Source organism: Mirounga angustirostris, unplaced genomic scaffold (genome assembly GCF_029215605.1).
Source record: "Mirounga angustirostris isolate CCGP_5_RB_7025 unplaced genomic scaffold, mMirAng1.0.hap1 SCAF_10, whole genome shotgun sequence".
Taxonomy (NCBI): domain Eukaryota; kingdom Metazoa; phylum Chordata; class Mammalia; order Carnivora; family Phocidae; genus Mirounga; species Mirounga angustirostris.
This window is the reverse complement of record NW_026991718.1, coordinates 116,167,146-116,181,979: the sequence shown is the minus strand read 5'-3', so window position 1 is coordinate 116,181,979 and position 14,834 is coordinate 116,167,146. Positions and strand designations below refer to the sequence as shown.

At 46.8% G+C, this 14,834-nt stretch overlaps 1 protein-coding gene and 1 long non-coding RNA gene across 5 annotated transcripts in view; one reads left to right on the top strand and one right to left on the bottom strand.

Moving 5' to 3' along the window:
* Positions 1-8,787, top strand: part of NDRG3 (NDRG family member 3) — a 75,334-nt gene extending 66,547 nt beyond the window's left edge. For all 4 annotated transcript variants that reach the window (XM_064573131.1, XM_045885726.3, XM_045885725.3 and 1 more), the window contains 4 exons: positions 566-613; positions 4,638-4,673; positions 4,801-4,852; positions 7,189-8,787. In XM_064573131.1, the coding sequence (XP_064429201.1) occupies positions 566-613; positions 4,638-4,673; positions 4,801-4,852; positions 7,189-7,370 (318 nt within the window). In that variant the 3' untranslated portion in view covers positions 7,371-8,787. The remainder of the gene's footprint in view (positions 1-565; positions 614-4,637; positions 4,674-4,800; positions 4,853-7,188) is intronic.
* Positions 1-14,832, bottom strand: part of LOC135361807 (uncharacterized) — a 76,387-nt gene extending 61,555 nt beyond the window's left edge. The window contains exon 1 of the long non-coding RNA XR_010405832.1: positions 13,488-14,832. This is a non-coding gene — a long non-coding RNA (uncharacterized LOC135361807). The remainder of the gene's footprint in view (positions 1-13,487) is intronic.
* Between the last annotated feature and the right edge of the window lie 2 nt (positions 14,833-14,834).

Sequence of the window (14,834 nt, the reverse complement as noted above, 5' to 3'; positions counted from 1 at the left end):
GAGAGTATAGGATACCAAACACGTAAACACAAAGGTTGTAATTCTTAATTATGATAACTGCTGTGAAAGAAAAAAAACGTAGAGTAGTCAGTATTCAGGTGGAATAGTGAAAGACCTTGAGTCAGAAAAGCGGGTGTGCAGAATGGCAAACCCAGGGTATAGGGAAGGTATAAGGGGAGTGGGGATTGGGCTTGGTCAGGGCCATTTGTGCCGGAAAGCCATCAGAACCCCAGCAGGTGAGGGCTGTGGTCCAGTTCACATTTTAAAATAGGTAATTAGCCCCCAAGTTTTCCTAGCCAGTAGGAGAAATTAGACTCAACATACAGTTCTTTAAATACTTGCAACAGATTCAGAAAATGGTATTAGCCAGACTTTAGATTTACTCAGAAATAATCAGATACCAAGTACATCATATATCTCTTACTTTGTATTTTGGTAATTTCTTTGACTGATTCAGCCATCTCCACACCGAGCTGTTGATCTTGGAAGATCATTCTCATGCCAAGCTATTTCTTATTTTTCTAGCGGTTCATAAAATTGTTTTATCTTTTTTACTTTTTTTAAGGTTGAATGCAACTCTCGCCTGAACCCTGTAAATACAACTTTGCTAAAGGTAAGGTGCTTTCTTTCCTCATTGCCAGTAGATTTATGAGTAAATTATACATGGCTTAAAATATTTCTGGAATAGTTGCCCAAAAAGAAGGAAAGCTTCTCTCTCTCTCTCAGATTATTTTTTTTTAATTTCTTTTTCCTGAATATATTCTCAATGTAGAATATTGGGAAATAGAGAAAAGTAAAGGATAGAAATCAATAGAAATTACCCATAATCCTAACATCCAAAGTTCCCCTCTGGTAAAAATATTGATGTCTTGGGGCGCGTAGGTGGCTCAGTCAGTTAAGCATCCAACTCTTGATTTTGGCTCAGGTCACCATCTCAGGGTCATGAGATCAAGCCCCACCTTGGGGTCTGTGCTGGGTTTGGAGCCTGCTTAAGATTCTCTCTATCCCTCTGCCCCTCTCCCCGCCCAACTCCTGTGCTCATCTCCAAAAGAAAAAAAAATTGGGGTCTTTTTCCTGTACACTTTTTTTTTTTTTTTTAAGATTTTATTTATTTATTTGACAGAGACACAGCGAGAGAGGGAACACAAGCAGGGGGAGTGGGGGAGGGAGAAACAGACTCCCCGCCGAGCAGGGAGCCCGATGTGGGGCTTGATCCTAGGACCCTGGGATCATGACCTGAGCCGAAGGCAGATGCTCAATGACTGAGCCACCCAGGCTCTCCTCCTGTACACTTTTTATATCATTAAGGTCAGGATATTTACAGCCCTGTGTCTGGGTTTTGTTTTTTATTTTTTTTAAGACTTAATTATTTATTTGTCAGAGAGAGAGAACAAGCAGGGCAAGTGGCAGGCAGAGGGAGAAGCAGGCTGCCCTCTGAGCAGGGACCCCATGCGGGACTCGATCCCAGGACTCTGGGATCATGACCTGAGCCAAAGGCAGACGTTTAACTGACTGAGCCACCCAGGTGTCCCTCAACTTTTTGACATCAGTATCTAAGCATGTCATTAAAAACTTCATAAGCATTATTTAATTTTGTGAGAATTAGGATGAATGGAAATTATTTACATGCTATGTCCCATTGTATTGTTTAGGAAGCTTCCGATAACATTCTAATATGAGGGTGGGTGCATTTTCTTTCTCTTAGGGCAAATAGAGAGCAACTCTTTTACTGAATTTCTAGTTAGTGTCAGGTTTCTCTCCCTTTTCATTGTACCCCAGGCAAGAGTGTCAACCTTGTTTTTTTCTACAGCCTGTAGTAAAATGTTCAGGGGCCTGACACCTTGATTTGAATATGGATTACTGTATTTAAGTGCTGATCTTATGTTGCTTACTGCTACTTTCTCAGCCTGAAAGACCTCTGCTTTCTTCCCTTTCTCTTTGAAGTGGCTTGAAAGGGAAGTGCTGTCACCAGAAGCAGGCCATCGTTCCCGGAAATAGAACCTGAGGTTAATGCTCTGAGGTGACAGAGCGTAGAATGTGCTGAGGTCTAGGTAGTTGATGAACTGGTCCAAAATAGGGATGTTATTTTAGAAGTATATGGTTTCAAATAGTTTTTCAGTACAGGTTTGAATCAGTATTTTGAAAGCACAAAACTGAACTCTGTAGTAGCTGTAGATGTAGTTTTTTCTGGGCAAAATGCCCACTGCAACAGCATAATTGAACTGACTCTCCAACTACCTGATAGGCATCAAGCTTGGAAATAGTCTCTCCTAATATTCTCTCTCTGCATGTGTTGTTTTATGTCAGATTTTGACTCCTAAACTTCATGAAAATACAGCCTCTGCCAGTTAGGTGTATATTTAATCAGGGTAAATGTTTGTCCCTGATATTATTTGTAGAATTTTAAGGGATTGTCCCATTAACCTCAAATTCCTGTGCCTTCTGTGGCATTCCCATCTGCTAAATAACAGTCCCCCCCTCAAAGAAAGTGTTCATGCTAGTGAATAGAAATGATGGTTTATTTTTTTTGAGAGAGAGAGTGTAAGCAGGGGAGGGGCAGAAGGCAAGGGAGAGGGAGAATCTTAAGCAGACTCCACACTCTGGGCAGGGCTCAATCTCACAACCCTGAGATTATAACTTGAGCTGAAACCAAAAATTGGATGTTCAACTGACTGAGCCACCAGGTGCCCCATCACTCTCTTCTTTTTTTTTTTTTTTTAAGTTCCAGTCAGCCTGAATAGGATACTGTGTACAGAATAAGTAATAGCTGGAAGGAAGAGGGTGGGCCCGTGGTTGGCCATGCCTTAGAAACAATGTTTTCTGCAGATTGGCAGAATCTGCTTCACCTGGGAGCTTGTTAGAAATGCAAGTGCTTGGGGCACCTGGGTGGCACAGTCAGTTAAGCGTCCGACTCTTTGGCTCAGATCATGATCTTGGGGTCATGGGATCTAACCCCTTCATCGGGCTCTGAACTCAGCACGGAGTCTGCTTGGGACTCTCTCTGCCTCTCCCTTTCTAAAATAAATAAAGCTTTAGGGTGTCTGGGTGGCTCAGTTGGTTGGGTGTCTGCCTTTGGCTTGGGTCGTGCAATCGAGCCCTGCATCAGGCTCCCTGCTCTGCGGTGAGGAGCCTGCTTCTCTCTCTCCCTCTGCCTGCCGCTCCCCCTGCTTGTGCTGTCTTTCTCTCTCTCTCTGTCAAATAAGTGGAATCTTTAAAAAATAAATAAATAATAAAATAAATCTTTTAAAAAAAGCAAGTTCTTGGGGTACTTGGGTGGCTCAATCAGTTAAGCATCCAACTCTTGATTTCGGCTCAGGTCATGATCTCAGGGTCATGAGATATGGAGCCCTGCCCTAGGTGTAGCGTCTGCTTAAGATTCTCTCTCTCCCTCTGCCCCTACCGCCCGCCGCCCCACACACATGCTGTCTCTTAAAAAAAAAAGGAAAGAAATTCAAGTTTTCGAGCCCCACCCCAGGCCTATTAAATCAGCATCTCTAGAGCAGAAACCCAAGAATCTGAGTTTTAATGAGTCTTCTGGGTAATTCCAATGTGTGCTAACAAAACCCTACTCTAGAAATCCTTGCACAAGTGAGAATAACCAGGGGTGCCTGGGTGGCTCAGTCGTTAAGCGTCTGCCTTCGGCTCAGGTCATGATCCCAGGGTCCTGGGATCAAGCCCCGCATTGGACTCACTGCTTGGCAGGAAGCCTGCTTCTCCCTCTCCCACTCTCCCTGCTTGTGTTCCCTCTCTCGCTCTCGCTCTCTATCAAGTAAATAAATAAAATCTTAAAAAAAAAAGTGAGAATAACCAGCTGTAAATATTTATGAAGTGAGAGACAGCCTCACCAAGTCCATCTTTGAGAGGAAAGTGGCTGACAAAGTGAGTTGGCCAAATTCAACATAACCATCTCATTGGAGAAATCCCCTTAGTTGTAGAATGAAGATAATATTGGACTGAGAGGGAACTTAGGAAGCATGGTACCCTGAGAAGTTAGGTTCATGCTGTTTGAGGACTCTGAAAGTAACATTCTTCAGGTGGAGGCAGAACCATAGTTGAAAACAGTGGTTAATTTCACTGTCACCCCTAAAGGGAAATTCTCAACCTGGGCCTGAATTCTCAACCTAAAGGCCAGGCTCCACATCTTACTGATGAGTAAGTATTAAATAAATAAATCTTTTCAGATTTATATCCAAGGTTATTTCTAGGATGTAAGTCTTCGTATAAGAGTGCATTGAGGAGGGGCACCTGCGTGGGTGGCTCAGTTCGTTGAGCATCTGCCTTCTGCTTGGGTCATGATCTCAGGATCCTGGGATTGAGTCCCCGCATCGGGCTCCCTGCTCAGCAGGGAGTCTGCTTCTCTCTCTCTGACCCCTCCCCAGTGCTCGTGCTCTCTCTCGCTCTCTTTCTCAAATAAATAAATAAATAATCTTAAAAAAAAAAAAAAACAACCAAAAACCCAAACTAAAATGTTAAAAAAAAAAAAGAGTGCATTGAGGAAACCTACACTTGGTTGCAGTTAAACATTAAGTTAAGGAACCTAAAATTCAATCCTGTCCTGTTTGAAAGGGCTCAGGGATTTTCAGAGCATGTCCCCTAAGGATAAGTACCAGCTGACTTACGTATTTTTCCTCTTTTAGATGGCAGACTGTGGTGGACTGCCCCAAGTAGTGCAGGTAAGGAGGGGCTTTGTTGTTGTTGTTGTTGTTGTTGCTGTTGTTGTTGTTCTTGTCTTTTTTTAAAGCACTCATTTGATTCTGCCTGTGTGTGCAAAGATTAATACCTTCTTATTTTGTCTCCCAGCCTGGAAAGCTCACCGAGGCCTTCAAGTACTTTTTGCAGGGAATGGGCTACAGTGAGTAGTATGAAACTTCTTTCTAGCAAAAATTTAATGATAGTGGGGTCATTTTGACATCTGAGGAGCACACATTTCTCAGGGCATAACCTCTGTGCTAGCCAGCCTGAAGTCAAGTAGAAACCAAAATGTTTATGGAGCATTCATCTCTGCATATACATAAGGTTAGCTGACACTTATTAAGCACTTACCTTGTGCTGGGCATTCAGTGTTTATAACCTTAAGAGATAAGTTCTGTTTTAGTCCTATTTTATAGAAGAAGAAACAGGTTCAAAGAGGCTAAGCACATTTCCCAGGGTAACAGTTCACCTGCAGAACCCTAGCAGTCTGACTCCAGAGCCCATGTTTTCAACCACTGAGGCTTAGGCTTTCCTAAGCTTGTGAATCTGAAATTATGATTTGCATTTGAACTCAGCTGGTAATGACTCATGCCCTAGAGAAACAAAATGGAGACTTCAGAAGAAAAGGGTAGTGTCCTCAGTTACATCTGCCCCACCACAGGAAATGAACTTGCACAGTAGTTTAGAGCGAGTCCAAGGATGTGTCCATATCGTGTGCCACTGTCCTGGTCTCTTGTATTGTGAGACCCCTGAGCTTTCTCATTTGTCACAGACTATCCACACTTGCTCCTTTCTTGGAATTTTTAAGGAGAAAAACTCTTCAACCCAGGTACAGAGCTGTTTACCCAGGACAATGATTTTTTTTCCTGTCTTTGGTTTAAGTGTGGAAAATGGCCGTTGAACAGCTGCCTGGGCAGCAGCTGACCCCTGGGTATAGCCCTGTGCCTGGCAGGCAGACTGTGTATGTTTCGTCTAGAGTGGCTGTGTCATCCCCGTCTGTGAGCCACTACCAACCGAGCCCACACCCACATCTCTCTGGCTCACTGGGAGGAGAAGTCCCTCTCCTAGCCAGTTCTCATCCCTTTCCTAGGAAATAGCTGATCTTCCAGCACATTTCTGATCCAAAACAGATGGCTGTTTATAGTGGAGGGGAAAACAATTGCCCTCGACTAGTTGAGAGAAGTAACATCTGAGATGCTTATAAAACATCAGTCAGCCTCAACTCTTCTCTGAGACCTTAAAATAAAACTCATCCCCAGCTTAGAGTATTCTGTCAGTGTTACTAGGCAGCCAAGGTTGCCACTTGGCACTCTTGGGTCACTAACCTGCCTTTTCCTGTGTCCATCCTGCTTCCAGTCCCGTATGTGCAGCTCAGTCACCTGAGCACCGAGTCAGGTACCTTCCTCCGTGCTGGCCCCGCCCCTGCCTCCCAGCCACGCTCTCCTGGCTGCATTGGCTGCCTGCAGCATGTCCGTGGTTTTCCTGTGCAGTGAGAGCCCGATAGAACGGGGCTCATTGTGCCCTAAGAGGGTTAGCCTGCAGGTCCAGCCCTGGTTCCCCAGAAGAAAGGAGCGGGTTATAATAATCAGGCTTCCTCTTACCCAAACCCAGGGTCACAGCAGTAGCTGAAACTGTAGGCACGACCCCTCTTCCACCACCACCTACTCATCTTTGCATGAACCCCAGACACAGGAATTGAAGGGCAGCTTTGATTCTAAATAGGAGTGCCAGATCCTGTGTCTGGAAAACTACAGCAGGTGATGGCATCTTTTGACCCCAGCATTGAACTGACAGTTGGGGGAGTGGTCGGTGCCTCAGGAAGATAGGCAGGGAGGTTATGCCTGGTAAGGCCGTGTCCCGGCCGAGCTGGAAGGACCTTAGGATCAAAGCAGCTGTAGAACAGTTGTCAGTGAAGCACTCACTCCTAGAGCCCTTCCCTCGCAGGCATCCTTTACCTTGCAGCCTGCATAGAGGTCAGTGCCAGGCCCACCTGCCCTCTCCTACACCCACACCTTCGTACATGTCTCCTCCCCAGGTAGCAAGGGTAGCCTGTGGACACGGATGGTAGTCTTGTTGTATCGGGCTTGCACTGTGTTTGTGAAACACCTTCATACTTGGTGTGGTTTGTCTTTCTTTTGGTTTAGTCTTGCATGCACTGCAGGGTTTGGTTACCTATTTGGGTTCCCAAAGCCTCTTTCCTAATCACTGTATGAATGGCGTGGGCATAGCTAAGAGGCTCTACTCTGGACTTAGGTTTCCCCATGTTCTTCAGTGGACTAGAATCAGCCGAGATTCCAACCAGATCCAAAGGATTAAAGCAGCCTTGCATATAGCCATTCACCTAAGCAAATAATGCAAAATGGAGATGGCTATGTCTTGTCCTGGGTCTCACCTTAAATGGGTTGGGAAAGCTAAACAAAGCCTTTGGTGAAGTTTCTGGATTAGCTAAGCTTAGCCAGGGTACTATCTTCTAGTCCCATTGGTTCTTTCTTACAGTACCATCTGCCAGCATGACCCGGCTCGCCCGATCACGAACCCACTCAACCTCGAGTAGCATCGGCTCTGGAGAAAGTGCCTTCAGCCGATCTGTCACCAGCAATCAGTCAGATGGAACTCAAGAATCCTCTGAATCCCCTGATGTTGTGGACAGAGACCAGACCATGGAGGTGTCCTGCTAAGCAAATACTCCTCCCCTGGACCATGCAAGTCCACCCTCCTTCAAACAACCACTCCATAATATAACATTTCATCCAGGAAACTGGCATCTATCTTTAACTCCTGCATGGCCACTGACACTTTCTGGTATCTTGGATTTATCATTCTCTCTGCCTGCCCGCCCTCCTTTTTGTATGTACCAAGAATCACTTCCTTGCCATTACTGTAACATTCCAGCATCCTTAGCTGATCACATTTCCATATCTTCTCTTGCCAGCTTTTCCTCGTGCTTTCCCAACTACGTATCTGACAAGATTCTTTGATCCTGATGTATGTGTGTGAGCACGCGTGTCTATGTTTGTGTGTACATAGTTCTGTGATTTTAGATATGCTTTCTTGTAGAGCTTCTGCACAAAAAACAAAGGGGACCTTTTTTCTTTTTCATTTTCAATGGTGTTTTTAAGGGAAATAAACAGAACAGGTTTCTAGGTTGGGTAGGCCACTGCATTCTCTTGGTTCCGAAGTGGTCAACACGATTTGCAAAATGACTTCAGCAGCTCTGAGGAATGTGGAACCGATCGTGCTTACTGTTGACTGTGACCAATAGAAGGGAGCCTGTTACATAGAGAGGCAGACAGCGTGCGTGGCCAGCCACCTCCTTCTGCCCAAATGCATTCACTGTTATTCTGTAACTAAAAGGGAGGGATATATTCTTTTAGAAGCCCATGAATGATGAGGTTCTGATGCAACATGGAGTTTTTCCTAAGTGAGTGTGGCATCATGACTGCACTCTCTTAGCACAGGAAGGTGGAAAACAACATGCCAGGCCTCTGCTCTGCCAGAGCAGAGCTGCTGTCTCCGCAGTGTCTGATACCACTTACCAGATATCCACAAGAAGTGCCTCCTGGGTCTGGGATGAAGAGTGTTTCTCCACCCCTCACTGCTCTGAAAAAGGAGAGGTATGGCCTGAAAATGGTGTAGATGGTGAGGAACCAGCTGGACGAAGAGGCACAGACCTCAACGGAATATCATGCGTCACAGGCGCAGCCTTGACTTCAGCTGACTTAGTGGAAGCGAAGTGAAATTGGTACAGAACCCATTTCTCAGAAAGATTCTTGACAGATAACTCTCAAAGAAGAGAGGGAAGGGGCCAGTCTCTAAGGGCAGCGTGCGCAGGTACAGTTGTGCTTAGTGCACTGCTGTGTGAGGGGCCACAGCCAGCCAGAGTATTGCTGGGAGGAGGACGAAACCAGCTGCCACACAGCAAGGGCCCCGCTCTTGTGGGCATCAGATGTAAGCTCAGGGTTACGCAGTTCTGAGTCTTAGGAAGGGGCTTTTCAGACATAGTGTTCACTTTCTGCCGAGATAGGGAATGCGTCACTCTGCCAGAGTACAACTTTTTACAGATTATTAAATAAAGCTGTATATGTCTCATTGTTACCCGATTCCTGGTATTATTTCTTTCAAGCCACGCACTGGGGCTCGGGGTGGAACCAAGTCACTATATATGGGCTTTGTGCTGGGCATTTTCACATACTTGATCATTATTTCACCCAAGAAGAAATTAAGACTCTGGATAAATAATTTGCCCAAGGTCATACCAGTAAACCCATCCAGGTTTGAACTCCAAGCCCATCTGACACACCTCTATTCCTGTCAAACCAAAAATTGTGAGAAGCGTGATCATGCAGTTTATGGAGGAGGAGAGCTCAGGTCTCAGAAAGGCGTTCCGCATTTCACCCCTGCCATCTATGTGGGGTTGCTGGGTCCCACCCCAATGTAGTAATCTGCAACCACTTGCCTGGGTTCCTCAAACAGGCCAGGCTGTATTTCTCCAGAAATGGCTCTCTTTGTACCCACCAGTGGTATCAGGAGGCCACCACCTTGGATCAGTCTTAAACGATCCAGGGGCTACTGCTACGATATAGAACATCAAGGTTGCTGTATCTGTGGGAGATACTTGTAAAATGGCATAGAACCTGCTCATTCTGGGAGAGGAGATGAAGCAAATACATGTGGACAGATACAGGTCACCAAGCTGAGTTCCTGACAATACAGGATAACGGCTCTTGAGCTGGAGGTGGTCTGATGGTCACAGTTACTTTTAAAACCCACATCACTCCAGCCTTCATAAATTTACCTGACAGGTCACCTGCTTTCCCACCTTAACTCTGTGCCGGGAGTCAGGCCCCAACTGACTACACTTGACTGGTCCATACTATACTTTTTCCTCTCTTCATTTTCATTTCCTTGCTCCCTGTTTAGTCCAAAAACACTCGGGTGCCTGCCTTGTGAGAGTCAAGGAAGTGGCCAGGCAGACTATACAAGATGATTGTGTAAAGCTCTTCCATATAACTCATCTTACCCAGTTCTCATGGCACCCCTGCAAATTGGTCAGGTCTGTTGTACAGACAAAAAACGGCTGAGGAGAGTTAAGTGTTTTGGTCAAGGTCACCGAGCCTGAAAAATTTCCCAGTTCTTCCAAAATCGATGCATTTTCATATTCAGCCTTTATTGAGCATCTACTGTAGGCTGGGGCCCTTTGCACCTTCCTATAGGTTTCCAAATAATGGTCCAGTGAGGTAACATGCTAGTCCCATTTTATGGATGAGAAACCGGCCTAGAGGTAACTACAAATGGTTACACAACTAGTAAGCGGCAAATCTGGGAGTTTCTCAGGTGGCTTCTTGGACCTCACCTTGAGGCCAGTCTGAAAGTCTTTCCTGTCTGATAAGAAGATAGACGTCAGAATGGTATGCAGACAGGAGCAGGAGGGTGGGCCTGTGCTCCCTCTCCTCCCTGCCATGGGCCACATCCTTGAGTGGCCATCATGGAGACAGGATGTGTCTCCATTCTGGCTTCTTCAGCTCTTCACACCAAGTACCCATGGAGTTAAGTATCAAACCAGCCTTCCCTGGGAGAAAGGGAGAACCTGAGCTGGAGTGTGCCCTAGCTGGCAGGGCCCCAGTAAAGGCTTCATAGACTGAGCTGGAGTCAGGAGCTATTTCAGGGCCATTTTGTGTTAAAAAGCATGTCTCGGGGGTGGGGGTGGGGGGGTTCAGTCTGTTAAGATTCTGCCTTGCGCTCAGGTTATGATCCCACAGTCCTGGAATCAGCCCTGAGTCAGGCTCCCTGCTCAGCAGGGGAGTCTGCTTCTCCCTCTCCCTCTGCCCCTCCCCTGCTTGTACTCGCTCGCTCCCTCATTCACTCTCTCAAAATCTTTTTTTTTTTTAAGATTTTATTTATTTATTTGACAGAGACACAGTGAGAGAGGGAACACAAGCAGGGGGAGTGGGAGAGGGAGAACAGGCTTCCCGTGGAGCAGGGAGCCTGATGCAGGGCTCGATCCCAGGACCCTGGGATCATGACCTGAGCCGAAGGCAGACATTTAACTGACAGCCACCCAGGCGCCCCTCAAATAAAATCTTTAAGAAAAAAAAATCATGTCTCCAGGAATACTAAGCCCCTAATGGAAAGGCAGCAGTAGGTGTGGTTATTTAGATAATGACTGAAGGTAACACACCAATCAAAGGCAATTCTGTCAGAAATTTCTTTATCCTAGCTGAGTGACACTCAGATTTGGGCTGTGCATCAGAACACCTGGAGGGCTCGTGGAAAGCAATTGCTGGCCCCACCTAATGGAGTTTCTGATTTAGTAGCTCTGAGATGGGGCTCAAGAATTTGCATGTCTAACAAATTCACAGATGATGCTGAGGCTGCTGTCCTAGGACCACACTTGGAGAACCACTATCCAGGTCTTGTTACTCAAAGTGTGGTTCATGGACCAGCAATATGGGTATTGCCTGGGAGTTGTTAATGCAGAGTCTTCAGTCCCACCCCAGGCCCACCGAACTAGAATCTGCCATTTAACAAGATCCCCAAGGGATACCTATCCACATTAAAGGGTAGGACACATCCCTCCAAGGCAGTGCTTCCCCCAAAGCCAGTTGAGGGCAACTCTTGGAGTATATAAAATTCAGATTCCTAGGCTTTCCTCGGGTGACTTGGATTCAGAAGATGGAGGAGGAGCCCAGGAATCTGATACCGACAAGAACTTCAGATGATTATAATGCTCAGGTAAGAATGGGAAACTCCTCATTTACCTCAGTTCTGTGTTCCTCAGGCAAGACCAAGGCACAAAACCAGAGAAAAACCTCTCCCTCTGGGATCATGACAAGGCAGCTGCTTAAAACAGGAACTTGGGGAAGGTGGCTCCTTGATGGTCTGTGATGCCGTCAGAGGAAATGGGTGGTTGTGAGAACCACAGAGCCTGCAGATGTGAGCTGGGAGCCCCAAGGACCCTATGACAAAGCTCAAAGAGCCCTGGGCCTTCTTCCCTGGCCTGGCTGTGCTTGGGAGGGCTGTCCAGGGTGGGGGGGTCCCTAAGAAGCACCAGTCTCCTGTCCCATCCCAGGTCTACAAACTGCTGACCACAGCAGATGCAGAGCCACACAAAGGGATACCAAGAACATCTCCCTGAAGAGTCTCCCAGGCTGAGAGGATTCTGGGTGTCCTAGGACTAAGGACTTCGGCAGATGTTCCAAAGGGCCTTCCAAAGCCCTAACCTCTCCAGCCAAAGCATGCATCTAAGCTGAGCCCCTGCCCCAAGCTTTGATGACAGGAAACCAAGTAAGTACATTTGCTTTTGTTTTCTGATGGCCCCGGGACTGTGAGGAAGGATGGTCCCCTCAGAGGCTGGGAGTGGGCTTTACAGTGGGGGGACAAGTTCCAGGAAAATAAGTTGTTCTGTTGACGATGTAAGAGGGTAGTTTTGAGGGTCCCTGAAGGAACCCAGGCTCCCCCATTCCGCCTTTGCCCGCCCCCCCCCCCCCAAGAATTATATTATGCCTGTGAGCTTGTCTTCATGCCTGTTCTGGTCCTATCTTGGTCACCAGCATGCTTGTAGGACTTTGGGGCCCCCTCTGGGCTCCAGCCTTCCAACATCAGTGAATGAGAGGAGTCTGAATTATAATCTCTGAAGGCATTTTTGGCTTAGAGTCGAAAGGGTGATGTTTCTCAGTTGAGAGAGAGGTCTCCCTTTAGCTCAATCCAAAATCATCACTCTTACTTTCACCACTAAAAAATGGCTTCAGAAGCACAAAAACACAAAAGACGTGGATTTGTAGACCCAGCTCTGCACTAACCAACTGCGTGAGAGTGAGCACGAGGTTGCCCTCTCTGAGCCCTCATCGTTGTATGTGAATGGGTTTCAAAGCTGCCAGGCTCTCACAGGATACAGTGAAAAGATCAAAAAACAACAGCAGTCAGTGTGCTCATTTCAGCGGCCTTTACTCTTTCCTTCTACCCACTGGCTCGGGACCCCAAGAAAGTGCCTAGCACACAGTAAATTGTTCAAATACGTGTGCAATTAATTAGATTCTTTCTAAAGTTTTGACCAACATCACCTCCCAGGCCTGCATACCCCGTGGTCTTCATTTCACCCCAGGAAGCTGCCTGGCCCTGACCAGGCCAGGTGAAGGGAGCTGGCAGAGGTCAGGGAAGGGGGATGCTTCCAGCCTGAGTGTGGCTCTCCTACCTCTCTTGGGTCCATCTCCCAGCTCCACCTGCTGTAGGAAGAAGTCTTTGGGTTTAGTGCAATTGGTGATTGTGGTAACTTTGTCTTCCTGAAGGAGGGGAAGGAAACTAACCTTTACTGAGCACCCACTCTATGTCAGCTCCCCGAATTCTCCCCACAGCCCAGTGGAGTTGGTACTATCCCCAATTCAAAGACAAGACAGAGGCTACGTGCTTTGTGTGAGGAGGTCACACAGCTGGAGACTGGTTGGTCTGAATGAATCACTCATGCTACCCAGGAGAGATCTCTCCCTGAGGTTTTCTGGACTCATGTCTGCACAGTTAAGCATAGAGCTTGTATCTGATACCCCAGGGGAAAGGATAGGCTAGGGAGCAGCAGGGATGTTGAAAACCTTATGTGAAGGGGAGCCCTAGCAGTGAGCGCATTAGAGATCTCCTCAGGAAGCAGAATTCTGTCTCGGCCTGCCAAGGCTTCAGGATCCCAAAGTCTGAGCAGGAAGTGGCTGCCAGGAGCCATTTCCTAAAGATGGGCCAGTTTTGTATTAAGGAGCTCCAGCCTTATGAGTACAGAACTCTCCATGATAATGACAGAAACCCATCCTTACCCAGGCATGGTGAAGGGTTCAAAGGCAAGGCCAGAGCCTGCTATGTCCCTGTGCCATTCCGTGAGCTCCTCCAGGGAACCAAGCTGGTATAATTATTCCTCGTCTCCATGAAAAGGATGAAACCATCTGAAAGAATGAAACCACCTCCCTGAAACACTTCAATAAAATGTTCGAAAAAATTAGCATTACTCTGGAAATTAAAATTATTTAAGGATAAGACACCTGTCCAAAGAGCTAATAATCACTTTGTCCATTTAGTTAATGTGTGTTGAGTGCCTTTTATGGGCCAGGTGCCTCATGAATTGTTGAGGAAACAGGCAAACAAAAATAGGTCTTTGTCCTCATTGAGCTATGGAATAATGGCAAATTAAACAAGTAAACACTCTAATAAATAAATAATTAAAATTTGGGAAGGGGGGCACGCTGGCTCAGTCAGTAGAGCATGTGACTCTGGATCTCAGGGTTGTGAGTTCGAGCCCTATGTTGGGTGTAAAGATTACAAAATAAAATCTTCAAAAAAAAAAAAAAGCAACAACCACCTTGGGAAGGAATGCAACAGAGCTGAGAAAAAGAAAAAAGGGCAAGTCTCCCAGGAGTGGCCTCTGGTGAAGCGACATTCAGAGCACAATAAAGAAAAAGTGTGCCCTGACCAAGCTTCTCACGTGCCTTATCTTTTGGACCCAAATGTTGGGTATTAGTATCCCCATTTTTCAGATGAGGAAATGGAAGCAAAGAGCAGGGAAGTGGCTGGACAGCCAATCCCTCCAAAGCCTTGCAAGTCATCACTGTGGTGTACAGTCTCCCAATCATCTTACTTCGCCCTGGGACACCCATAACAGTGTGCTCAGTGTCACCTTAGCTTGTTAGGACACCAGCTCCCAAGCTTCCTCAGATCCCCCTTGCCCACCTCTAACCCTAGTCATGGGTCCTCTCATTGTCCCCTGCCAGTGTGATCCCAGGTCAGGAAATGGTTCTGGGTAGATTATAGGAATGATGGCTGGGGGATTCAGAGAAATCTTCCCAGGGAAGGGTGGGATCCAGACAGGCCCCCAGGGGAAAGGGCAGTCCAGCCAGTGGGAGGGGCCCCACACAGGTAAAGGCCCAGAAACAAAGAATAGAGCATGGCTGCGGCGTGGAAAAGTGGGCCCACCAGAGGAACCAGGGTCCAGCTTCAGAGAAGAGAGCCTCCAGAATCTAGTGGAGGGGCTGGAGCCTAGTCCTGCTGGGAGAGGGATCATTCACTCTTGTCAGCAGGGCTGAGCTGGGGAGGGAGAGGGTGTCTGGGGACCAGGGCCTCTGTGTCCACTGCAGCATCTCTTTCAGATTTCTCTCGGCCATGTACTTCTG